This window comes from Cebidichthys violaceus, unplaced genomic scaffold, assembly GCF_023349555.1.
Source record: "Cebidichthys violaceus isolate CVI_PGR_0920_01 unplaced genomic scaffold, fCebVio1.0.p SCAF_5, whole genome shotgun sequence".
NCBI classification, from domain to species: Eukaryota; Metazoa; Chordata; class Actinopteri; order Perciformes; family Stichaeidae; genus Cebidichthys; species Cebidichthys violaceus.
Genome location: NW_027176705.1, coordinates 7,549,337 through 7,577,090, shown reverse-complemented (window position 1 = coordinate 7,577,090; position 27,754 = coordinate 7,549,337). Strand labels below are relative to the sequence as shown.

The following is a 27,754-nucleotide window of genomic DNA, read 5'->3' as shown; positions in this document are numbered from 1 at the left end:
CTACTGGTTTGGTTCATTGTTTTTGTCTTGTGTAAAGTGGTGGCAAGACAGAGAGCTTGTGCGTGTGAGAGTGTGTATGTGTGTGTGTGCACACCTGTGCATCATGAACAGTTAATCAGCTTCCTCTCAGCCATTTGCTTAAGTCACAGTGAGCTGACAATTTGACATTTTTCTTAGACTGGACACAATCCCTGGTTGTCACAGCCACTTAAACCACTTGCTGACAAAATGAAAGGAAATTTAGATTTGATTTTCAGTGAGTTGAACTGGGTTGTCACTGTTATCAATTGCAACCATCATAAATCAATGCTGACTAAATACTTCTGCTTATATTTCTCCGGGCTGCACGCAGGTGAACGTTCACAGGGTTGCTCAGAGAAATGTGTGTGGCTGTTTCTTTTATGCTTGTATGAAAAACATTTGTTTTTGTCTCACCTCACCTTTACACTCACCTCCCGATAGGAGTTAAATCAACTGGCTTGATGCACAGCTATAGACATTGCGTTGTTGAGATTTGGGCAGTGTGTCTGCTCCTCTGTGAGTGTGCTTAAGGTTTTCAGTATTCCTTTCAGGTGCCAAAGCCACACATAACCATGCCAGCTTTCCTTAAACACCCATGGGATCAGTCTCTTCTCCCTATCCAGCCATAATGCTACACATGTATTCATTTAAACCTGATTTAGTTTTCCATTAGCTATACCTAATCATGCTTAAATATCAAATGTGGACAATTATCATGAATCATTCTCTACCAGAAGTTAAATATTGAAAACATTCCTGAACAACCTTGTCCAATAATAATCCATCAGTGTTATTCAGCAAAAATGACAAATATTACTACTTCAAGTGTAACACGTGTTACATTTTTACTTTCCTGTCAGCAAACACCCAGTGAGTTAATTGCGTCACGGGTAGAGAGCACCCATTTGTTACTGAATGTCTTTAAATGACGTGCTGCAGAGTCTGTTTTTATAGACAGTAAAACAAAACAAACAGGTGGGTGAAAATTGGTTTAAAAAAAATCTTCATCAATAGAGGATTCAATACTGGAGATAAAAAGATATTGTGACCAGGTGAAGGACCAATTTATGATAATAAAAAAAGAAAAGACTTGTTTTTTTTGCATGCAGAATATCTCTAACCCAGTTGGTAAAAAAATATAAAAAATGTATCTTGGACAACCCCTAGTGTCTTCAAACAGCCAGTGCAACAAATGTGAGGAGAGGGAGCAGCATATGAGGGGGAAGACTGAGGGGGACACACAGTTATCTTCCTCTTGAGTGTTTTACACTCACAGTAACCAGGTCACAGCAGTGGTCTGATCATTTTTTCAGGAGGTGGACAAGTTATGTGGACTGGAATTTGCTGAGATGCACCGACCGCAGTAGGCAGAGAAATAATCAATAGAATTACATGAAATAGCAGGCTGAACCACACAAGACGTTATGAAAAGGTTTGTCTATTTAGAGCTCAACTGCCCTGACACAGAAAAAGTTTCAAAGCTTTATTTACTCTACACGTATGATTCATTTGAAATAAGCATCTGTTGCAGAGGCACAACAGGCAATAAGATAATCGTCATGTTTTATTCCACTGTGCAGTTCAGAGGCGCCTCACTTAATGAGACTCAGTCAGTCTGGTTTGGAGTCTGACTTTCAATCCACCACCCACTGAGTTCACATAATAAAATTGCACCACTGGCGAAGGCTTCAGTCGGTGGAAGACAATGTGTCATTTTCATCCATATCAAATGAATTGTAGAAGAGGAAAATGTTCTCATTTGGCATTTCCGTTGTCATTAGATCATTTAAGGGTAAAGTAATTCATCATTTGTCTCACCAAGATCTTCTAAACAGAGAATTTCTGGTTACGCTTCATTTCACAAATCTTGTCTGATTCCCCAGACTTCCCAGCAACACCTCAGTCTGAAGCCAGTTTGAGAGAGATGGGGAAGTGCAGCGTGTGGAAACATCACTTTCAGTGTCAGTTTCTGTTCACTCATTTGCTTTCAAGTGTATTTTCCTTGACCTGTCCTTGCACTGACCATTGTGGTAACTATCGAATGCCTGTGGTGCACGAGAGAAGGCTGTATACTTAATTTAATTATCCTTTATTAGAGATAATAGGCACTCAAGAGTTAGATCACGTCTAATAACTGCCAAACTAGGCTGTAGCTTTGTACACTCTACCTGAGAAAGAAGACACTATCAAAAACAAGTATTTTTGTACACACAGTTGATATAAAATGGGGACTCATAAGGAGATGGAGATTAACGGAGCACAAAGATGAAAGCGTCTACACAAGTGGAGTGTAAACTATAGAAGGAAATGTTGTAATACTAATGTATTATTGCTTTGACGACATTGCACTGATATTGATAAACTTGATGTGCTTCAACACAGACCTGATTTGAGAGTGAATAATAATTCTGATTAGAAATGGCAACAAGATAAGTAACACATGAAGCCACATTTCCTGAGCGTAACAATGTCAAACAATTTTCTTTTTGATTAGATAACAGCAAACTTTGTGCGTTTAGAGATCATGACAGCAGCAATGCCAGGTTGTTTGTTTACAGTAGAACAACCAAACATTGATCATTATTACTTCCCTTATCCCTCACTGTCTGCCTCTGGTGAACACGGGGTTGCAATATTTTTGTGTACCACTCTCCAAACACCATTCAATATAATGCATTTTGATACAGCACCACGCCAAATTTAAGCTTAACAAATACACACAACAGAATGAACAGCTCTCTGAAAGAATGCCATCAATCCTTGAACATTGCGAGCTGAATGCACAGCTCCCTCTATCTCTGGAAGAGAGGGAGAAAGAGTTCTGACTTGGCTAATTTACCATTTAGATAACAATATGCTTCTCACTAAGGGAGAACGTTTGTTTGCATGGCTTTAGGCTGAGCCCTGGTGGGAAAATGCTGAACTACAGATTTACTGCACTATTTATACACGGACACGGATAAAAGACAAACAAAGATGGGGCAATCTGATTCTGGCACTGGTGTTGACAACACGTCTGTAATCAGTTATCTATACATATATCATTTATCTTGTTATTAATAAAATTCCCTTGGAGGCTGGCTGGTTAGTTTCAAATTTAGAAAAATAATCTGCAAGTCAAGCTTTTAAGGGATTTATACTTGTCATTTCTCTATTTTATTTATTATCGTGGCATTAAAAATAAGAAAACCATTAACTAGCATATTAAGTTTGGAGGTGACATTCCTGGATATTTCTTTATTTACTGTGACCCAGTAGCATATATACTGATGCTTATGCCTCTACAGAAATATAACAATATAACAACATTTAAAGCTCAGGCATCATGGCTGACAGCAGGTCATTTAACGGGACACAACTACCAACCTCTGAATCCCTTCACCTTCAACCATTACTCTGCCTCATGGAGCAACGGAAGAGTGGTGTAAATAGAAGGCAATAATAATCACCTCTACTACTTATTAGGTCCAAAATGATAAAAGTGGCAAACTGACATACCAGAGAAGACTATGGAAGTGGAGCATCAATACAGCAATTGTTTGAATTCTATTGATATTGCTCATCTGGACAAATGGCATGCAGAAAGTAAGAGGTATTGAAGACACAGATTAATGATTGATTCTTCTAATAAAATCTTTTATTTCATTTCAATCATGTAGGCTAATATTTCTTTCATTCTCCATTTGTCTCACTTTCAAATCAATCTCAGAGTAACATCAAATATAACAAGATCAAGCACATGAGAAAAGGAAATGAGAAACCTGCCAGGAAGACAAAAAGACATAGATTTGTATAGGTTTAGCTCACTTTATGTATCATTTTATAGAATAAATACATTTTTTCTAAACCAATAAACCAAATAAAACCCTTTTATTTTTAAGTATTCTCAGTTATCCAGCATGAGAATGTGGAAAGGTGTTCACTTCTGGTATACACAAAAATGGTTTCACTGTATTAAGTACAGTTCTTAAGACATTAAGTGCTCCTCTGAATAATGGGAAAAAGGAATATTGGGAAAACAAGCAACAACAAAGTTCTTGTTGAGTTTAAGACATACAGTATTTCCTTATACCTACGTAGACACAAACAGGCATGAGTATAAAAGAACATTTCTTGGAAGAGGGCGAGGGTTTTTAAAAAAACATAATGCAAAAAGGCTAATTCAACCAGGATTGCTGCAATAACAATACTGTCCTATGAAAGGAAATGATATAAAGGCATTTTCACTCATAGTTGTCTTTCTTATGTCACAACTGCCATCTATCTTATGACAGCATGGACTTTACTAATCAGCAAAGCATTCCGTGTGATGTTCAATAATATAGTAAAAGTAGGCTATAGCATCTCAATGTTTATGCAAACACATTACAGCACCCTTGCTATAGGCTTACAGGTACTCATCTGCAGTCAGTCCGACTTTTCATTCCCAAGCCAGCAATTCTGCATTAAGAATTCATGTAAAACAATTGAAGGATTTTATGCCACGGTGAAATACGAGTCTTCAATGATTTAACGACGTTTCGTTTCATTGAATAGTTTTGTTTTGTGCACTGCCCTGGTATGGTGGCTTTAGTCTGACTTCAAAAACAGACAAAATAATAAAGGGTGGCAAAGCTGATTAAGATGGCCAATTAAGTGATTCAAATAAAAAGAAAATGTGTCGCTTCAAGATATTAATTGAATCATGTCATCAAAAAGCTTAATTGGATCATGAATGTCCCGATCTTCCACTAATTAAAGAGTTGACCTCCTTCACTTTTGTCGCTGCTGGGATAATACTAGCAAGCACCAGTTTCCTTCATTTCAGTAGCTATCGGAAGGCTCATTGGCTTTTATTTATGTTTGCAGTCTTTTGTTTCATCTAATTTGACCACTTCTTGCATTTTGATGCTCTCATGTAGATGATGTAGATGATTAAAAACATAATTGACGTTAATGCCTAATGTGAAGAAGCAGTTTTTAAACAAATTTGCAATAATCAATTAGCTTTGGTAAATGTCTACCTCAGCATAGTCAAACTTTGCACCTTACAGGGTGCATTAGTGCTCCACACTGTGTTCACACTGAACACAGTGCTTCTGACACAGTTCTTGGGAAAATGACAAGTACTGTACTGTACAATGAGTGGACGCTTAGGCAGACATTCACAATGTTACACAATGGTTTGTGCACTTAAAACTTCTTAGAACAGGAGTACTGATGTAAGACCTCTCATTAGGTCAGTAGTTTACATGAACTTTGTCTTTATTCATGAAATGCACCCATTGAGACCATTAAGATGTCTTAAGGCCAGTAAACAAACAATGCTAACCTTGTTTATAGTTGAACTCAACAAGAGCAAAGAGAATTGTTTTGTGACAGGTTTTGGAGTAGAATGTGCATTGAATCATCTGTACATCCTCACACCACTGGGCTACTTGTAAAACTGCTACTCTGTGCAAATATGAAATAACTCAACTGTTTCATTTGGGTTTCTGAAAGTTCATGTTTTTAAGTATTCACGCCATGTCAATCAAGTCAATGTACCTTGTGCACACCCAAACTAATATATAAGAAATAAATGCTTTCCTCTATTTTCAGACATATAAATACATAAAATCTCCATCAATTTATTACATCATCACAGATGCAACTTAAGATTTCATGTTCAATTGGGTTCAACTAAAAAGGCAGATCCATATATACTCAGTTGAATGCATTTGTTAATTACCAGGAACTAACTGTTATGGTGTTGGTGTCTGATATGAAAATAAAGTGAAGAATTTGTGGTAGATTGATGTGGTACAGATACCTGAATGAAGTGATATTGATGTAGCCCGTCTTGTTGAAGCAGAACGGTCAATAAAAGGAGATAAGATAGATGATGTCCGAATACTGTACATGCTCATATACACTGTGGTTTATACTTATACCATCTGACAAGAAGTATTTGGTCTTCTCAGTACAGACAATAATGCTACCCTTTCCCTCTTTTCAATTGATTTTGATTCACAAAGAAATGTCTGAACCTGGAAATAATTATATTCTCCATATTAAGTGTATCCTATTGACATATCTACAAAGAAGAGATGCATGTAGTTACTTGGGACATCATCAATAGAGGATGGCATTTTTTTTTCTAAAAATAAAACAATTTTTTTCAGGAGCTGCAAAACACCTAGGGTGTGTGGACAAAAATCAATCAGTGGCTAATTTTACAGTACAAACATCAAAAAACTGAAGGAGCACCGCCTTTGTGTACCTCTGTTGAAGACCAATGCACAGTTAACCATCTCCTGCATACAAGAGGGGAGAATTAAAAATAAAATTAAAACTCAAACACGTCGTTCTGCTTCTTCGCCAGCTTTGCCACCTCCAGCCGGATAGCCTGCACGAGTGCAGAGGTGGAGAGGCTGCTCAGGGGCATGCTGTCCATGTCCTTCACCACCTGAGGCAGCCTTTGCTGGGATACTGGGCTCGGGGAAGTGGGTGGCTGCTCCAGTGCCTGGTTGTACTGTAGGGGCAACCTGGTGGGGCTCCCCTGTGGGTAGCGAGGATGAGGAAAAGCCTCTACATACCCAGGCAGAGGAACCTGGAAGACAGGGAAGACGTGAAATCAGTAATAAAGCCACTTCATAACATTACTACCCATCAAAATGACGACTGCCAATTAGATAATTAGAAGGATACAGTATATGAGACAGTTTTTTATTTTGCTGAGTGAACATTTTTTCATGCACCACTATTTTAAAAAGATTTAAATGAGGGATAAATTAAAATATAAACAAATGTATCTGGGAAAAATCCTTATGAATGACAAAAAATAACGGGGAAAGTAATGAGCGTGGAGATCTACGGTGTGAGTGTATAATACTGAAATGGACTTTGGTTCAAACAGTGTTTGAACTCCAAAATGGACTACTTGTGATACAAAATCTTCAGGTGTCAGATTTAAATAACAAGAAATAAAAAACAGCAAAATAGGTTTATTTTTTAGGAAATGTGCTCAACTACCCCGTTATTTTGTTGTGTCCACTCTATGCCAGCCTTAAATTCAGATCAGCAAATGGTTTCTAAATAACACTGCGTGAAGGCATCTGGTTAAAACAGGCAAAACAGATGGGGATAAAAAAAGAGAACATTCCATACAAACAAGAAGACTCCTGTGCATGGGAGGGGAGGGAGGGACACATGCGGAATTACAGATCTGACAGGACGAATGGAACCGTCTTATTTTAATGAAAAACAGAGGAGAAGGAAGGAGGACTATTATTTAATGAGGCCCAACCCTGTTAGAGGGTGGATAGGAACATGAGCACAAACAGACTTGTGTCAGTGCCATGTTGAGATGGTCTGCAACTACTGCAATGTTTAAATACAGAAAGGCAATCTCACCTACGCATGACAGATATATTTCCCTACTGATTTTTCAAAGCGTAATTATTCCTTTTTAGCCCTGGCTGTTGCAGTGATGTAGCACACTTTTGTGGCTCCATGGGGTGACCAGAAGTTATGAAATACTGTATATCCTGACAACCAGGAGGTAAGGGTGTGGTATTTCAATAACACCCTACGAGACTTTCTGCGAGAGTCTAAAATAATAATTCTCACTGATTGAGTCTAATCGTACTACACTAGCAAGCAAGAAGGAGAAACAGAGAATATCTTTTCTGTTTAGAACACTTTTTTTAACCTGTACATGCTCTTCTACTTTCTATTTCTGCAAGATATTTCACAATAGTGACTTAGAATTAGTTAGTTAGTTTATTTTCTGAGGTTTGATTATTAGGACAAAGAGTTTTTGGTCCACGGGGACAAATACGAACTGTGCTGGTTTAATCAACACATCTGGTCATGTTATTCTACCTCTATACATTTCTCATCTTTCAGTTATTCATCTATTTATCTTTTAGTAGGATTAGCTGCTTTCTAAGCAAGCAAAATAGGCTTCCTTACAGAGTCTGCCCACTGTGGCGGCACATCCTCAGGTTCAGGTGGATAGGACATCCAGGAGGGACTGTGGTAGGAGGTGGTTGGTGTGGAGACAAAGTATTCTGAGTAGCCGGGCCTGGTGGCTGGGATGGCATAGACGGCTGTTATTGGGTTTCCTACAGAGGAAAGAAGAGAGGCTGTCAGATTCTTCCACTGGTGAATGTACTTCAGGGGATGTATTTATTACTATTCTTGAAAAATGCATGTTGGCATGGAAGCAAAGCACATTGTGGGTTTCTTTTAAAATGCAAAGTCAAGACCCCTAGTGAGTCCGTCGGGAAAAGTAGTTTTTTTGTGTTTATTCATAACTTCAGGGGCCTAGGTGCCAAATGTTAGTAATACTTTCTGAGTTTTGTCCCTAAATAATAAAATCACCACCACTGATGTAGGAAAAGTAGAAGAAAATGGAGACCCTTTGATGCTGCTGTAGTGTTTATTGATGTATGTGAATGCTGCACATATGGGTACTAGTCTTCATATTATTATAACTATTCAGTGTGTTTTATTTTTCATTAATTATGGCATTCTATCCCTGCTTTTATGTTCATTCTATGTCTTTTTGCTTTATTGTAAAGCACTTTGTCCTGCAGTTCTTGTATGAAAGGTGTTATACAAATAAAGTAAATTACTATCATTATCTCCTCATATGCTTACCTGAGTAGTTGGACACAGGCTGCTCTGCAGTGATAGATGGAAGTGCTGCTCTAGTTGTTGGCCCATATGGGTTGTCGTCATGTTGACTCTGCATTTCAGTGACAGATGTCGCTGTGCTCCTTGCCTTAGGCCCCAAGTCAGAAGTGGAACTAAGTTGGACAAAGATTAGACATAAACGTAGAGTTACTGAAATACTTGGTCAGTGCCACTAGATGGCAGACACACTCTATGTGGAAAAGTCAGTACCTCATTAACATTCTTGCCATCTCTCAATGCACTAGTTCAATATTCAAATTTAAACAAGGCCTTAAATGACCCTGGCCACAGCACATTACTAGGTGAATATCTAGTCCCTGAACATGAATTTGAATGTGAAAATGTGGGCTATTTGATAGGCTTCGAGATGCTACAGACAGTGTGTGTATGCTTGTGTCTGCCGGAATCTGTATGTGTGTGTGTGTGTGTGTGTGTGTGTGTGTGTGTGTGTGTGTGTGTGTGTGTGTGTGTGTGTGTGTGTGTGTGTGTGAGACCGACTCAGACATACCGTCTTAAGGAGGTCCCAAGAGGGGGTCCATTACGAGGTGGTAAAGGGGGAGGAGAGCCCATGGCCATCTCAGGAAGCTGGGTGAAGCGAAAGGCCTTAAACAGATAGTGGAAGGCATTCAAGGTTACAAAAACTCTAACACAGTTGTTAAGAGAGGGGAAATAATCTCATCCCACTTACCGGTTTGGGCAGGCTGCATTGATACATTTCTGCACCATAGGATGGTACCCACTGCAAGCCTCCCCTTCCACAGCTCATTGTACCCGGGGCGCTGGTCACCACATCTGCGTAGGGGAGGGGAGGCGGTGCGGGACTGTAGTGGTCAGGAGGTGGGTGGTGATGATGTGAGTGCCTTCCGGATGTGGACTGCCCCCCTGAAGCCAGGCTGAATGCCTCCTCCAGCAGCAGGTGCATCTGCTGTCGCACTTCATCAATGGACGGCTGTGAGCTCAGAGTGGACGTCTCCGAGTGGCCTTTCAAGCCCTGGCCATACATAAATCCTCGTGGCCCCATTAGACGGTCAACATTCGTCTCCTCAATCAACTCAGGCTCAGTCTAAAACATATACAAAGACATTGAGACTCAACACACACAATACATAGAAACAGTATAAGCCATTTTTTAGTATACAAGAAAAAAGGGCATGAAACATGGACAAAATTGTTAAGTAAAGCGCCCAAAGTAAATGGTGATGGCTTGTGTGTGTAAATCTGTAGCAGCAGCCACATGGGGAGGCATGTTCTGATTTACACCTGGACCAATATTAGAAAATCAAACTGATTGACAAGATATCAACAGATGCACCTTGAGAATCCCGGTAAGTAACAAGTTCTATTATGTCTCCTGTCATTCTCTCAGTGGGCTGTTGACAAGGTGCTGACTGAGTGAAGAAGAGGCTGTTTCATGTTGTTTCTGAGACAAGTCAGCTGGAGGAGTTTGATCCAGCTTGGTCACAGGAGGTTCAGCCAGAACCAGGCAGTTTTTATTTCAGTGAGTGCTGTACTTTACTTATAAGCAATCCAACAATATTTAAGTAGTTGCTGGAGGTATATTATATGTGTGCAAATGTTATTTTATATATTCCCTTTTTGTTTCTCTTTTCTTATCTACACTAAAGTATAAACGTCATTCTGTCTCCCATGTATATTCATTGAATTTCCCTCATTATTTGCCTGCTATCTCACTCCATTTTTCCATCCTCTTTCTCACATTTTTGAAAGTCTCCATCTTTCCATAACCTGTACTCCTTCTCCATCTCCCAGTGTCTGTTTCCATCTATTCAATCCTTATATTCAGTGATAAATGAATACAAGTTGAGGCTGCCCTACTTCCTGTGCGAATAGAGGGTAGCCACAGGAGACCTAGTGTAGTGCACCTCATAAATCAGCCCGCCCTGCAACACGAAACGGCAGAGGCTTGCATCTGCAGTGATGGGGCCTGCAGCCACACTAGTCCCATTGTAATCAACAGGGCCAGGAGTTCTGAAAAAGGACTTTGTAGCTTGTACTGACTATTGTGCCATATTTCAAACTGAGCTGAACAGTTGGCTTAACAGAGTCTGACCACAACAAATACAAACGGACCAAGAATCATGACAATGGGTGGTCAGAATCAAGGAACTACTATTTGTCTGGATAATGTCAAATTGTAGTGCTTGTCAAGAGACTGCTGTAATATAATTCTGAAGTTTGTTATGCTTTAACATGTGGCATTTTGCTCATGGCACCACCCTGGCGTCCCAATAGTCTGATACATCTGTATCAAATGCACAAGATTTTCTCAGCAGACATTTGACTAGTACAGGTCCATATAATAACTTCTCTATTTACCAAGTAAGTGTCCCAGGAAGCCATGCCAATGAGCCGGCACAATACCTGAGCCAGTTAGACCAGTGTTTTTCCTGCTGTGACTGGTCAAAATGGCTGGCAGGTCAGTGACAGTTCAGTTTCTACCTCTGCTCATATTTTTTACAAAAGTACAGCTCAGAATGAAAACACTTTTTAGGAACGGTCTGCTCGATTACTCTCGGGAGCTCACATAATAGTATTATGGCTTCATGACAGAAAGAGCCATACACAGAGCCCTAATGGAACAATGAGAGAGTGGAGGCATAAACCAGCCATCCTGAGACGCAATACATATTAAAACGACAGGACCTTATAAATCTGAACTCTTAATTATGAATGAACCACTTCACTTCTTGCTGTGGCATACTTTTTACCACACCTCAGTAGAATATGCTTGATTTCCAGCTCAGTGTCTGCACAGTGACTTAAATTAGGGCAATAAGGGACATATTTCAACTGACAAGCTCTGATTGATAATGATCTTTTCTATTTTTAAATTCCATCATGCTAGATTTAAAACAGTGGCATTAGGTTGTTTTTTTATTGTCATCTGAATTTGGTACCAAGCATATGAATACAGTTGTATTTGAATAATAATAATAATACGTTTTATTTGTATAGCGCTTTAAAAAGGTAGTCAAAGACACTTTACATGGTAAAAACAGATGACATAACAGTAACAACAAAAACACACATAACTAACTTCCCAGTACAGAATAGTTCATCCCCAACACATCATTAATACTTGATAATAAGTTAGAGACCAATCTAATAGTACCTAATATTATTTAAAAAGTACCAACGAGGTGTTGTGTCAATCACTACTAGCACTACTAGAGTAGGTGCTATGTTTTTTTAAATGGTAAACATGAATTATTTTGGCAAGTTTAACTGCATCTTGTTGGGAGACAGGGTCAGTTGGTGACAACATGTGACTCACATCATAGCCGCTGTTGCGGATGCCTCTTCTGGGTCTCTCCCTCATAACGAGCAGGTCCATCTCTGTTCCTCCAGGACTGGGACTGCTCAGACTCTGTCTGCTGCGATAGGCTGGCTGCCCTACTTGGGAGTGCCTGTCAATTGGAGTAAAGGGTAGATTCAACACAAATCAGACCCGGTATAGTTATTACAAATTCAAATCATTTAAATTCAGCTTTCTTACTTTTCAGCCATAGTTTCAGGGTGCCTGCCAGTGAAGGGCAAGTGGGAGAGGAGGGGTAAAGAACAGAGAGGGGGAATGTATATTTGACTGATTCCCTGTTACCAAAAAAGGTACATAAAATTGCTTTGCAGACCAAATACATACAATATGTTTGGATATCTCATAAGGACATCAAGTAAGAGAGCTGAATCAACAGTTAAAATAATAATGATGTACCATATGCCAGGTATGAGGATATCCTTGAGGTGTTGCAAAGCAAATTCAATACTGATAAAGCATCTAGTAAAACAAAACTACAATGTACAATCAATGACAAAGGACAAGATGCATTTCAGCAAACCTGCTTTGAAATGATCACTAAGTTAGGCAAAGCATGTTGGTGTAAGTAGTCAGCCACACACTCATTTCAACAGCAAATAGTTGCTAAAATCTTTATCTTGCTCACCATGGTGGGATATAAAAATAACCACTCAACCCTTTGCTACTCTGAGTCAACACACAAGCCGAAATTCAAATGTTGATTTCCGGTCTGATGGCAGCTATTGCAGCTACATGTTAATCTCATGTTGATCTGAGTCTGTAATAACCAAAGACTCCTTCCATTTTGTATGTGCATCTGTGAAGCAGAAGCAGGACAGAACCAGCATTTAGGAACCATCCAACATGCCAATCCTCTTATCTCCATTATGGAAGCTCAGAACATGGATCAAATTAATCAGGATGGCCTGATGGGTCTCTCTCTGCCAACTAAGACAGGATAATGAAAACATTAGAGGAGACAGATTTACATATCTATAAGCTAATTAGGCACAGCAAGGGGGCAGCAGGGATGAATAACTGGCCATGGTTAGAAACCCAACCCACCAATATGAACTGTCATGTCACTTGCATCTCTTTGTGATTGCTCAAATTGTATCCTCACACTCTTGCGTTTACTGTCAGCCAAACCCAGGTTCCACTTGCTTTTTTCCCCTCTCCCCTCACCTCCTGTGAGACTTGACATAAGTGGAACCTCGCTCATCATCAGGCTCCAGTGGTCTGCCATGCTCACCGGCTGCCCTCTCATGGCCGTGCCGCTGCCTCTGCACCACAGCTCGACCACTGCTGCTGCCGTCCGTGGAAGGGAAGTCATAATAGCCCTTCCTCTTAGCCTTCAGTCTCAGCTTGTTTCTGTAGTGCTCAATGTCTGACTTCTGCTTCAGAGCCAAGTTCACCTGGAGAGAGGAAAAAGCGCAAGACGCATTGAAACACGAGGAGATCAGAACACAAACAGGCACATGGTTGTTTTTGCAGCATGTGGTATTATTCTGCTTTGTCTTAAAAGGGACGTGAAGGATCAGAGAGTTCACGTGAAAAATAAGCTCTGAAAATGAAACTGTTCACAGTAATCACAGGCAGAACTATTGTTATTTTATGTGTATTACATTGTTTATTGAACTAATTGCTTACAGTTGCGCATTGATCAAGTGATAACAGTCACTTTACTGTACAGATTGTTTTATATATTTTTCTGGAGAATAACACTTGGATGAGCTTATAATATATAGAAAAAATTATATTTTCAATAATGAAATGGCAGGAATATGTTTATAATTACAGTACCGCAAGGAAATGCCCCTTTCGAGACTTAAACATTGTACTTTTTAAACACCTGATTGGGTTCTTATGTGGTCATTAGAGCGTCATCAGATGAAATCATACAATGCCACAAGCCATGTAACTAAATTAAAAGAGCAGAAAGAAAATTATATTTTATTTCATATATTTGATTAAAGCCCTGGAAACCTCTTTAGGCATTCATATTATCTCACATTCACAGTGTTCAGTAATCTGCTTCATAAGGTCTATGTGGTTTAATCAGATCTGATTGATAGTTCTGGCAACATACTGTAAGCAAAGCAAACCTGTCATTACATTTTGATTAAAATGTTGCTTAACTGTGATTGGTGCACAGAAATATAACCTTTTTCCAAAGGAGCGCTGTTCATTTCAAACCAGTGAGAAACACACAAATAAGGAAACTTTGCACGTGAAATGAGCAAAACTATAACTTTCGCACAAAATAGTGATCTCATCTTTGTCGCTCACAATGAGAAGTTGGTACAGAACACTTAGGGTCTTTAACACAAGTTAATGTTCAAGCAAGCCTGTCTATCTCTCTAAATGGATTTGTGCATGTGCATCACCTCTCCATTGACGATGGCTGAGTCCTGGCTGCGGTCAGAGGAGGCAGGGTGTGTGTAGTGGGGCTGAGTCGCCATGGGTTTTATGGAGATGAGCTGCAGGGAGCCAGAGGAGGTGTCATATGGATCTGAAGAACAGAGAGGGAGTTCACTCACAAAGAGACTACAAATACCTCTAATCACTGCACTGTCAGTCAAAAGGGGAACAAACTGTCACACTCCCTCTTTGTCTCTCTGTCTGCCCCCCCCCGCTCTCATCACCTTGTCTCTCTGTGGCTGACAATGTGGGGTTATGTCAAACATCCGTCGTCTGTGTCAGCAAATGAAGTAGTGGACGGAGAGGACAGATCACAAAGATAGAGTTGGCTTCAAAAGGTTGTGGCAATGCATCTCTGTGATAGATGAAAGGAACAGACTTTGCACTTTCATTTCTTATCTGACACCAGACAAACTCGATTCAATTCTAGTTTCCCTTAACTCAGCTGATGAATTATTCAAATCCATCCATTAAGAAAATCATAATCTGGCAAGCTCGATCCAATTTACAAGCAGGGTATATAAATTGATAACTCACACCCAACACGTGTGAAATATTTAGTGACAGTGAACAAGAATAGAACAGTTAATTGTTAAACGTCAGAACGGCTTTTACTTAAACTGCTTTTGCATCTCAGAAGAGCACAAGATGTTTGACTTCATGTGGCCTTTCTGTATTTTTGCATTAGTGAATGTGTGAGTGAGTGTCACAGCATCAAATAATCTGACACACTGTATCATGTCAGCAGAGTGTCTGTCTCATGCATATTCATCGGGTCCATCTCTGCTTACTGCTGAGTGGCTACCTTTCTGGCTGTAAAAAAAAAAATAGCTGCAGTGCATTTCTCTTAGGGTACCTGTGTGCATGAGAAACGAAAAGGGCTTCACACACAAAGAGAATGGGAGAAGATTTTTTTTAGCATTTGTGACAGCCTGACCTTGTCTGTAAAGGAGCTTGCAGAATAATTTATTTGTATTTTCATCAGTGTGCCATTCTTACCGTCCCTTTTGCGCGTCTCCTCCTTTGTCAGTTTCTGCTGTGCTGTGACTTTCAGCACCGTCAAGCCCCTGCTGGAATTCAGCTTCTCTGATTCGTTGCTGATGACGGAACCGTCCTCACTCGGCAACTTGCTGCAAGTAACCATAGCAACAGGAAAAGGCGGTGAGCTCTCTGGAAGCTGGGCTCTCAGCCAGGTTATGTCATCCCTCCCTTGAACAACCTCACCTTTCCCTCTCCCTCCCTTTTCTGTGTGTATTTTGTACATTTACCTCCATGTTTTTCATTAATAAACCATTATGTCTTTATTACATTACTGTATTCTTACTCATGTGCCGTGCATGTTTCAAAACCAGTGTGCGTTCATGTCTAGCGTGAAGCAAGACTCGTTCTTGCATTAATTGGACAAACAATTGCTTTATCCAATTCTTGTTTCACTAGCTTCAAAAGCTGTACCGTAGTTGGAATTAGAGCTGATCAAGCAGCGGCTCAGAGGACCACGAGAATGACAGTGACATCAAAGCACCGTGGTCTATCCCCTAATTGTCTGGTAAAATTGATAACAGCAAAGAGAGACAGAGGAACGGCGGCTGCCCTCCCTGCTCTCTTTGAGGCAGTGCTGCAGAGCGCTAGCTCCGTGCTCCAGTCAAAGACGTGTTATGTGTAGTAATTAATTGAGGTATACAGAAGGCTACATTTACATTGGCTCTTTGAGAGGATAGTATGTTTGATCCAGTGACGGTGTTTCCAGTCTAACAGATGTGTGACCTGTGTGTAAAACTGAAGGGATTTCCGAGAGGAAGAAGCAAATTAGACAAGATTGTGTACAGCATGCATGTTTTTAAATGTGTTTGTATCCAACATACATAACAGCATTCTAGCCCTGAATTCATAAGTCATCTTCTCTAAATCTTTTTTGAAGGTAAACCTCAAAATGTAAAAAATGTAACCTCACAGCATCATCTGGCAGGACTCAACACGCATTTGGGGACAGATGTCACTTCAAACCGGATGTACAACAGGTGAATGACGTTACACCTTCACTCTAATGTCATCAAGAACTGTGATTAAATGATTTGCTCGTCTGCCAATGGATTATCTGTCTTGGATTCAAGTAAAGTGCTACAGTAAAATCAAGTTGCACTTGCAAGAAAGCTGTTTTTCCACCAGCTATTTGTTCCAGATTTCATCATCTCATAATGAGATCTGAGGTTTTGAGATGTAGGCTACTTTTGTGCAGCTAGTTAAAGTCAACCAGGCTCAAGCTAATTTTTGAATAATGTATGACATACTATATCACAGAATATCTAACTTCTAACTTGGTTTTCATATGTGATGTTACTATCTCTGTGTGCCTTCTGATAAATCAGGAAAAATCAGAACAAACCTGTGGTGTCCTGGGATAATAGTACATGGCTACCGGATAAACTAATGAATGATTACTTGAGACTTGGTCTCATAACAAGAACAGCACCTTTAGGAACAGTTTGATAAATAACAAATTTAAAACTTTTGCTGCCTCAGGAGTCTGCAAAATCATTACTGCAGGACCTCCAGTCTATAGGTTTCCTATTCTGTCACATACATTTCATTTGATCTCATTATCCGACATGGCTTTGAGAAATCACGCCCTTTTTCGTTCCTCGATTAAATAATTTAGCATGATTTAACATGGCAATTAATTTCCGAAACAGCCCTTCTGACTGTCAGATAAGGAAAATGGTCCATTTCACCTGCCCACATAGAGAACTCTGTTAATTACCGCCTATCACTCAGCATCAAGGTAGAATGAGGACAAACAATAGGGCTGGAGGGATCTTTGTGTTTTATCGCCCTGCCTCTCTCTATGCGACCCCGGAACTTTCTGACAGAGCAGTGGTGCAATTGTTAAGAATAACACACATACAGATACTGTAAGCATGTACTACCATTTGGGATAACGCTTGCCTGAAGGATGAATCTTGAAATATGTTTGAATGAATTGAGATCATTCAGCCGATCGGAAGAAACATGTTTCCTTCAAACATGCTAACGTGTTATGTAAGACAAATACAGCTCAGACTAATGAAAACTGAGCATGAAAATCTAAATCTTAGCTGAGCCAAATAAACTGAGATTGAGATATCCTAATCGCTGCTGTACAGAGGATAAATACTTTTGATTGAGGTAAAAACATGGCTTTTCCTCTGTGCAACCCTCACGTTAAAGGATTTAAGTTTTTTTTTTTTTTATTCTTCATTCATGAATTCATTAAAATCTCAAGCATTAAAGAAAATAACGTTATGAAAGAGAACGATGACACCAGGTTCGAAAATTAATTAATATTGGGATTATTTAGATTTAGATTTTCGCAGCGTCCCAGTTCTTCATCATTATGAATATTAGCAAGACTTTTGACAAATTTGACAGCACAATAGGTCCCCCCAGTTGTTGAATGTTGTCTCAAATAGCTAGTTGATGATAGCTAATGATATTCATTTCGACACTTAAATGCACTTCTGTATGCTAACTTTGAACACAAATCTACTTTTGGTTGTTATCTCCCGTGCTATTTCATATCTATCCTGATGTCCATGCACAAGTAAACACACATATCTATTCACTGTCTCCTTGTGTTTTAATGTTTTTTTGTGTCCTTGATAGCATTATCCGTAACCACTTTGCCTGTTTAGGGTCTCTGGGGGCAGGAGCCAATCCCAGCTCACATCGGGGGAAGGCAGGGCACACCATGTACAGGGCGGACATACAGAGACAGACCACCATTCACGCTCACATCCACAGGCAATTTAGAGTCATCAATTGATCTGTCTTTGGAAAGACAATCCTCGCTGACATGGGGAGAACATGCAAACTTCAGCCCCGGAATCAAACTCTGGTCCATGTTGACGTGAGGCGACAGTGCTAGCCACACCACACCACGTGCAGCACTAAGTTATATTCATGCACGTGTTTAATCTTACCATGATGAATGTTTGACTGAATATCAATATGTTGTTGCTTCACCTACAGTACATTCAGATACTCATATTTAAACTTTATTCTGAGGCCAACATCATCTAAATAATGTCAAGATATTGTTTTACTTATAATATCACTATTGTAGTATTGTCTTTTGTACCTGAAAATATGAAAATTGTCTGTTTGTTGTGGTTAATTACGTTCAAAATTTGTAAAGTTTTGGTGATACAAATTACAACATGAGGAGGTCAATATGTGTAGATAATAATGATACCTCTTGTGTTTGTCAGAGGTGAGGCTTTTCTTATTGGCAGTTCCGTCTTGTTGCAGGGCCTTTTCCAGTGAAAGCGGTGTGTCCCGAATTTGTAGAGACATTACTAAGGTATCCTGACTGGCAGGCAGAGTCTCCTCATCTCCTCCCTGTTGGCCCAGGTGCTGCTTGGCATAGTCAAAACCCTGGACTGGCTGTTGGACAAGTGTTGAGTGAAAAAAGACAAAATCCACAGTTTTAAGTAAGATTAATTTCTATTCACATACCTGCAGTGACATAAATTTGAGAGGAGAAACAAAGAGATATACATTAGCCAACCACGTAAACAGACACCTCAAAATAGCTAAAAAGTGTATCTTTTTAGGAGATGTCCGGAGAACTTAAGGAACAGAACTGGGATTACTGCTCTACTGTGGCAGCATTCTTGTCAAATAAATGACTCGCAGTGGGCGGTGACAAGATGAGAAATAGAAATATTGTAGTGAAGTTAAACGTTTGAGTATAAGAGGGAGGAGGAGGAAAGTGGAAGAGGATTCATGGTGTTCTACCTAACACTGGATGTCAAAGTGTTTTATAGCGGGTGTACCGAAAGGGCCAAAAGAGTTCAAACCCCCAAAACAATACACACACCAACAATGAAAGATTTAAGACTACTCTCATTGCAGCATCATAAATTGTCAGACACACACCACGTCCTCAATGCAGCAAAGCCGTGGTGCAAAATCAATATGTGATACTCCCCCGACTGAAGAACATGCATCCTCTCTCTTCCTATAGCAGACACACATATAGAGGGTAAACATTTTCTTTGGATCCAGTTTTCTCACTAAGTAAAAGTGCTTTTGTAGCTGGTCTCAAAAGTGGAAACTCTAACAAGGGTGTGTGATGAAAGTGTTTGGCTTCCAGTCAGTGGATGTAATATAGCCGAGGCAATGCAAGAGCCTCATTTAAATTTTCCACTCTATCTTTAAGCATTTCAAGAGTTTTTCCTTAGCTTTTACATTACATTACTTAGAAGGAAGTGGCTAGATATGAAGCAATCCAATCATATTTCATATCTGAATAAATTAAGCTTTTTGGTGTTTTTTATGTAATGAGACTTTGCATGACTTTAAATGTTGTGTCGTAATAACTGCTCTGAAAGTAGCACGGAAGTGGCTTACACAGCTTAATATAGAAGATTTGATTACTTTCTCTCAAATTAAATTCCATAAATAAAGGATGTGCTGAGTGTTATATTTTGCATTTCCCCTTATACATTGACGTATAACAGTGCAGAGAACTGCTGGGCAGAAAAAAACAACAGACATGAAGGTGGAGAAAACTTTGATTCGGACATTGTGATGAAATCCTTGATGCAACAATGGTGGAAACTGTTTTCAATCTTCAATCTACATAACAGACAAGTGTAGGTACACACAAACTCATTGTGCTTGGAAAAACAATCTACATTATAGCCATTCTCTGTGAAGCTTAGTCATCTGGAGACTACTATAAGAATAGGCCTTTCATCCAAGAAAATCTCATTGTGAAAGGTTTGTTACTCCTTAGTTTTCATCAGCACAGCAGGATTTATTTAAATTTATCAGGTAGGTGATGTCTGCCCAGAATCCCATTCAAATCCCACTGTTGGCACAGTTAAGCCCTGAAGATGAAAACACAGATCAGTAATGAGAGGAAATACAGAAAGGGAGGTACCTGGTGATAATAGCCCACATCTCTCCGATATGCCATCTGAAAACAAGAGAAAATGTTTTAAACAGTGTGTGTTTGTGTGGTTAGTCTTGAAGTCTCACATTTCACCATGATTCTACCGATGCATTAATACGGGTCATACAGACGGCATTATGCAGATAATACAGAATACAACACAACAAAACAATACAACAAAAATGATGTATACAAAGGTAATTTGCACGTTCATCATTGCAGATCCTCATCACTCACTGACACATAATGAACCACAGTTTGCACACTGGAGCTACGCCCTCACCTATATATTCAGGTCCCTATAATACGTGTTAAGCATAAGTTACTAGGTAATAAGTCCTTACAAGATTCTTATTAACAACATATGTGTTAATAAGACTATATACATGTTAGCCTCATTAACACGTTTATTGTTGGATTATAAGACATTTGTAAGCACTTATGAGGTACTTAACAGTTAATAACCATCCTAACAGTTTATAGACTGCTTAGGATGGTTATTAAAAGCATTATGACTTTCTTATAAGAGTTTAAAATACAGTTATAAACTCATTAATTGAGTTTATAACTGTACCACTTACCAATTTTGTTATTTTTAAATCTTTACTAAGCTTTTTGGTTGATTTAGTTTTCAGGCTATGTTTAATAGAACGTTCCCTTGTAGCCGCAACTGGCTGCCATTAAATTGAAAGAGCGATCTCAAAGTGTCACATTTTATCAACCTCGACAACATGTAGTGTATTCTCAAGATGGGAGAGGTGCGAAAAGCATAGCTAACTGGGTAACGCCTTCATAGCCATTCCACGTTCTGCTTGCAGCTGGACAAAGTAAGTATGTATGGGTGAGCACCATAGTCTGAGAAACCACTGTGTTCAGGACCTTGGCAGCTGACGTGCCCGATAAGGAACGTAATTGTGCTGTGTATTAATACATAATACTGTTAATAAGAAGTTTATACTGACTTATGAGGCCTTACTACCTATCAATTAACACTTATTAGGAGGACCTGAATATAAAGTGTTGCCATTAATCCTCTTAATTATAAAATAAATGTGTTTACACTGATTTAAAACCAAGAAAAGCTTTAATTATCACAACTGAGAAGCTTAAAAAATGATTGATCATCAAATGTGTTCCAACTACAACGTCATTCGATAAGGACAGATGTTTACACAGTATACATAGAAAGAAAGATAGATACCTTAGCTCGGGGATTTAGGTTGCCGATGGCATCAGCTTTAAAGTCATTTTTATTCTTCCTGCACAGCACAGCTGTGATGATGATGATAATGAGTGTGACTACGGCGATGGGGGCCAACACTGCAGCGATTATCCAAAGGTTATTAGGAGGGTTCTTGACCACAGCTGAAAAAAGAAATACTTGTTCACCATCATCACTTCATTACATGGCATCCAGTGGACTCTAAACACTACATGATAACAGTTAATCTATTTGGAAGTATAATACACAGCACACTTTTCCTGCTAATACATGCGGAAGCATCCGTTACACACACGCTAAGTGACACTGCGTACAGCTCAACCTGATATACAGTGTGCCTGATTCAGCTATTGTAGGCAACAATCTATAAGAGAATGCAGCACACCCTCTTTCTTTCTGCTCCTCTCTCCTGACCAGCTCTGTCTCCCCCTCGGCCCCTTTCTCCCTTTCTCTTAGCAGTGAGCAGACTGCAGCCCAAACAGACACGGTCCTGCCTGGAGCATTTCAGAGAGATTAGAGAGCAAAGAGCTTTCTCAACCTTTTCTTCTTCTCCCCTCACCCTCAGTCATGTGTTTTGGTTTGCATGTCTGTCAGTCATTGTTTCTGTCTATTTGCCTCCTTGTCAAATGCTGGAAAGATGCAGTGCTTACGTTCTGCTTGCAGCTGGACAAAATAGCCAAGAGTGAGCGCCATAGTCTGAGAATCCACTGTGTTCAGGACCTTGGCAGCTGACGTGCCCGATAAAGGAACGCCATTGTGCTGGACATAGTAGGTCATCTCTGCTGGATTCTTCAACACTGACAACCTACGGATACTCACCATCTGATTAGATAAGAAGTCAATATAAGCTGTTATTGAATGACTGGCTTCATTGTTATGAAGAGGCTTACATTTCAGAAAACAAAAGCAAAAACCATGCATTTAGGCGCGGAGTCTCACGAGAGGAAAAACTACATGGAGAGTACTTGTTTAGTAAAACATTCACCCTCTGGCTTGTTTTGATGAGCAATTAGCAGATGATGAGCTGAGAAGCTCCCTAATTAACAAGGGCTGACCAAAAGTAATCATGCAAGCGTGTGCAGATGAGGGCACATCAAAGTGTACATCTCATGAAATATTCATACTATAAGAAATAAGCCAACAAAACTATTGGATTAATGCGTTCATGAGACTTCTGACTAACAAGCCAGGGCGCTCCGGTAAAACATCAGCATAAGAATGATTTACTGTTGTCACTCTTTAAGTTAGACTTAGCATTTCTCATGGGCTGCCCGTGCCAGTTTCTTACCTGGACAGTGTAGCTGCCGACAGCCGTGGCTCGTCTGAAACGAGTGCCCTGCTGACCTGCCAACACAAACAGCTCTGCCAGCCGCTGTTCCATTAGATTGGCAAAGCTTTGGTACTGTCCCTCTAAACTGGTGTTATCCACATCCTGGATCACTGCAAATGTATACAAAAGAACGAGGATGACCATGTGGTTGTTAAGAGAGAAATTAAATTGTTGGGGAGCAAAGAGTCACACAACAAAAGAAGAGCTGGAGGCAAAATTAGAAATGTATGTGTGTGGGATGATTTTCATATTCCAGTATAAGTCCCATTTAATGTAAAATAATAGTTACTGTCGACATTAATTATGCCATCCAACCGAGCAGTAGCACTACAACAGCCTTATGGGAAGCTCATGTTGTTCTGTGTCTGATGGCAAGTTGTTATAAGCCAGAACAACTTAATAAACTAACGACAAATCCGGCCTGTGCTTCCTGAAAGCTTGTTTTGAAGTCTTCCTGTCCCCTATTAGTCAAACATCCCCTATGCAATTTTAATCTGTTCGGCATTATCAACAGTTGCACAGCTATAATCCTGGTTGTACATCTTGTTCAGTGTGAGTAAATCCCATTATATAGGGGATGACCTTGAACTGACGCTGCCTCTCACTGCAGTAAGTGCAGGGTTAAGAGCCATACAGCCTGATGTAAAAAGCCCATCCATTATACAGTATAGCAGTGTGTGCACCCTTGAAAACTGTGAAATGTATTCATGTTGCTGGGAATATATGGAAATACTGAATAATAAACAATCCAGGAGTCAGGTGCATCTCATTGCTCCAGTGAAAGGAGACAGTTTACATTATAAACATAAGCAGATGTGTTTAACTTTCCATAAATAGTGCCCTGAAATCACAAATGTAAAAGTACATTTCTTTCACATACATCCTGTTCCGGTGTTTCTTGTGTCATGAAGTAGTAAAGAAAGAAACAAAATAATGTGTACTTCTGGAGATTCATGAGAAGACAGTAAATTCGCAGCAGCATTACAATGTGTGCATCATACAACATAACACAAGAAAGAAGTTGTGTTTATTATTAGTTAGTAAAAAAACAAACAAGAAACAATGATGTACCTACCAGTAATAACCCAGAAGTCTCTTGTAGCAATGGAGGTGTTCAGATTGTGATACTCCAGTGCTGCAAGGACATGAAACATAATCATTTTGCCCTGTTTATTAATCTCCATGAAATAAAATGTACTCTCCAATCTTCACAAGACAAGAATGAAAATTTTCATTCAATATTCAATTGCAATTGTTTGATTTTTATTGTAGCAAGAGCATATCATAAAAAAAGATTGTAACAAAGTGAAATTGGACTAAAATCATAAGGTGAAACTGAAAGCAAAGTTAATTCCAAATCCAGGATCCTCTTCTCACGCTGCAGTTTTGTTTACATATGCCTTTTCAAATTTTAAGAAGCATGTCAACAAAGAGCGGCAGCCTTTCTATCAGTCAGCACAATCAGTCTTCAGTCTCACAAAATGCAAAAAAACATCAAGAACAATCATTTTATTTCCACTGCTGCAACTGTTATCAATGCTACAAGAGGTGGTCTTACTAGCCAGAAATGTGTTATTTGACAAATCAGTGCTTATAAACCTGGGCTAAATGTATAAAAGCCTCTGAAACCTATTGTGGAGAGGGGGAACAATTTGGTGTGGTTGAATTCTCAGTTTAAATCCTCATTACCACTACATGTCAGACAAATAAGCAAGGAGAGATTTCAGCTGTCTGAACTCTGGTTATCTCCGTCTTCTTTTACATCTATTTCCTGCTTGATTAAGCTCTTGTGCAGGAGGCTGGTGCAGTGTTTGGGGGAACACTGTACCACTGGCCTGTGAAAGCAGGCTTGCTACATAAATGCACACTCAGGCATGACAGGAGAGAGGGGTGCTGGGCGAGCAGGGTGAGAGGAACAGTAAGGGCTTTGGCATTGCCTACGGAGAAGGCTGCAGGGCTGTCAGCAAAATCAGTCCAACATTGTCTATACATAAGTGGCATATTAGTCGGCGAGGAGGTTTCACATGAGCCTGTGCTGTTGTGTGATGAGAACCTGGGAGATACATTTGTCTAGCATTTATAAGTCATTCCAAAACTGGAAAAAAAAAGCGTACAATTCAAAGACAGAAAGCTTTTATTGCACATTTATATTAGCTGTTATAGTTAAAAATGATCATTATGGTCTAACGAGAAACATTTTGCAAACAGCTCCACTAATATTCCACCTGAGAGAAATTGTTAAAGAGCAGAGGGGGAGTAGAGCGGCTGAGTGCAGCCGTCCAGCCTACACAAGCGCCACAGGAACGACAGAATACTCGGTGCTACAAACAGACACTGCGGAGTGGTGTGAGATCCCTGGCCTTTTCTGTCAGCACAAAGCCCAAGGTGGTATGAGAATCCCCTACTATTAATTATTTACTGCGGTAATTGCCTTTGAAGTGAGGCGGCAGCCGCTGCCAGCATATGCTCACACCTCCTGCGAACAGTGTAATATCACTAATGGCGAGCCTACTAAATAAACAAATATTTACTCTCACACACTCTTCTTCATTTACTCTACTGTCTTCCTGGATTTTTATCTGTGTCAGTTTATGCTCTCTTAGAATCCCTTCTTGGTATTGGGTTGGCTACCTCTCTTTCTCTGTTCATTAACTGAATCATCCTGCCCGTGGGTAACTTCACTTTCTAACTGAATTCAATCACAACACAAAGGGAGTTTTAATTTAATGCTCACTAGCAGATAACTTATTCATCTTGTTTTAAACAGTGTGTACATCTAAACTGCCCTCAGTGACACTGATGCTGCACCGCCTGCCCCAAAATCCACAAAACCAGCCTGAAAATAAAGGAAATCTGTAAGCATGAGTCTATGGAGCAGAACTGTATAGTCGATTCTAGGCTATGATTGGCCAGTCTGTGTTTGACGGGGCGGGACTTAGAGACGGGTAAATTCAGGGACTGCATCCTTCAAAGACTGGATTTAAGGGATGTAAGCCCGGAAAGTTTTGTTTAAGAGGAAACAACCTTCAAATTGTAAATCTTATATCTGCGGCCCTCCGTATCCCATAATCCATTCCAAGCTGGTTGATTGTGTGATAAGGTATTGAGGTTGCCCACATAAACGTGTGAAGTGGTGAAATATTACATGACCGTGTTTTATCTACCAGATATTTGGTTCAGCTGATGATCGGTCACATTTAAATAGATCACATTTGGACGAGTGAACCAGTTCACAGGGTATCGGAGCGCACTAACACACCATTAATGTTGGTCTCTGTGCGGTTAAACGTCTAATTGAGGAGGGAAGCACAGTCCCGCCCCTGGATTGGTAAACAGTGTGTGTCTTTCCAGATACAGACATTATCTAACATACTCCAATCTTAACAGCACATGACTGAACATTACATTTTGGTTCTAAATTCTGCTAAATATGGCCCAGCCAGGTACACTCTTGGAAGTCAGAGAAGATCTGTAGCCCATTTACCCACTGGCCTCAGCAAAGGAGAACAAGAAAGTAAAAAAAAAGTGCTTTGATCGGGCACAGCTAGATGGTAATACTGGGAAGCCCCTGACTTAATTCCTGACTCAAGCATCAGCTCTGCTATGATCCTGAGCATGATCTTGCATAGCAAAGGCTCTGTCTTGTTAAACTGACCAAAGTCTGGAGAAATCTAAGCACTGCATCTGGTTAGAAACCATTAAAATTAAGCAAGTGAGACTTATTCCGGCTTGAACAGAGGCATAACCAGAGGTGTAATTTCCAGGCATGGGTCATTCCAGAGCCTGCCCCTGGTTTTCCAAAGTCTGCTTGAACCAATATGTCTTTATAGAGATTTTCACCACACCTCCTTGAGCTTAGTAAGGCAGAGATTACATAACGTAAGACACCGAGGCTCCTTTTGCACATATGTATGAGTCTGTGATGGTTATGGATTTACCTGAGATGTTTGTCTGGAGAACTAATGACATTCCCATCAGCCGCATCTGTAGTAACCTGAACTTTGGCTTACTTGCTATAGCAACTGCAGCATGTAGATGTGGTGGCCGGTAGCTCCCATGAACTTTGTTACATTTTTGTGATTTGTTATCTTTTCCTCTTTTGATACTGGAGCTTGATTGGCATATTACAAAGATACACTAAACATCGGAAAAGGAAGCATGGGGATTGGATTTAGTGCAGCGACCTTCAGACAATCAACACCTACGGCATCTTTCAACCACCTAGCCAGACCAGCCGGACCAAACGCCACCTAAAAAGGAGTCGTCCAAGGAGTAAAGGGAGTAGAGCCGGGATGGGAGCTAAGCTATCCCTTGGACCTAAGGCTATTCTGCTACCCAGCCTACTTCTGGCTGATGTCTGGTCGCAGGAAAATACGATGGATGAAAGAAGACTTCAGGCCAAACCAGCAACGAGAAACTGTTGTGCCCACATCTTTACAGCATCATTACATACCAGATCTGCACTTAACGGGTGAGTCAGAGTGCAGGACTCTGGTGTGGTGGGACGAGAGGAGACAAACTCTGTGTTTACATCAATGACGCTTGGTGTTCAAGCATAGTCAAAGTTGATGGACAATGTTTCCCAGATGTCAAATGTTTAATGTTAAGATGCTGCTGTTGCTGATGTTGTTGTTGATGTTGGACAAACCTGTGTTGTAGAATAACAATAAATGATCCTCGAACTTTGATAACCTGTAACACCGTGTCTACACAGGAGGAGAAATGTGAGCAGCACATTAGAAGAGAAGCAGTTCGGTCCTCTGTCAGTGTCTACACAGTATAAGTTTAGGCACAGTACAGAGAGTAGGTCATCTGCGTTTTGGCAGTGCTCAGAGTCCAAAATAAAAT

General features: G+C 40.0%; 1 protein-coding gene across 1 annotated transcript in view; it reads right to left on the bottom strand.

Annotated features, from left to right (window-relative positions):
• Nucleotides 1-3,644: 3,644 nt before the first annotated feature.
• kiaa1549lb (KIAA1549-like b) overlaps nucleotides 3,645-27,754 on the bottom strand; it is a 58,021-nt gene continuing 33,911 nt past the window's right edge. Inside the window, exons 8-22 of the mRNA XM_068730757.1 lie at nucleotides 23,982-24,041; nucleotides 22,865-23,016; nucleotides 22,227-22,398; nucleotides 21,556-21,719; nucleotides 20,343-20,378; nucleotides 18,648-18,838; nucleotides 15,419-15,549; nucleotides 14,386-14,510; nucleotides 13,184-13,413; nucleotides 11,978-12,110; nucleotides 9,371-9,745; nucleotides 9,191-9,285; nucleotides 8,647-8,795; nucleotides 7,957-8,108; nucleotides 3,645-6,592 (exon numbers count right to left, since the gene is read on the bottom strand). Coding sequence (XP_068586858.1) covers nucleotides 6,329-6,592; nucleotides 7,957-8,108; nucleotides 8,647-8,795; nucleotides 9,191-9,285; nucleotides 9,371-9,745; nucleotides 11,978-12,110; nucleotides 13,184-13,413; nucleotides 14,386-14,510; nucleotides 15,419-15,549; nucleotides 18,648-18,838; nucleotides 20,343-20,378; nucleotides 21,556-21,719; nucleotides 22,227-22,398; nucleotides 22,865-23,016; nucleotides 23,982-24,041 — 2,429 coding nt within the window. The 3' untranslated portion in view covers nucleotides 3,645-6,328. The remainder of the gene's footprint in view (nucleotides 6,593-7,956; nucleotides 8,109-8,646; nucleotides 8,796-9,190; nucleotides 9,286-9,370; nucleotides 9,746-11,977; nucleotides 12,111-13,183; nucleotides 13,414-14,385; nucleotides 14,511-15,418; nucleotides 15,550-18,647; nucleotides 18,839-20,342; nucleotides 20,379-21,555; nucleotides 21,720-22,226; nucleotides 22,399-22,864; nucleotides 23,017-23,981; nucleotides 24,042-27,754) is intronic.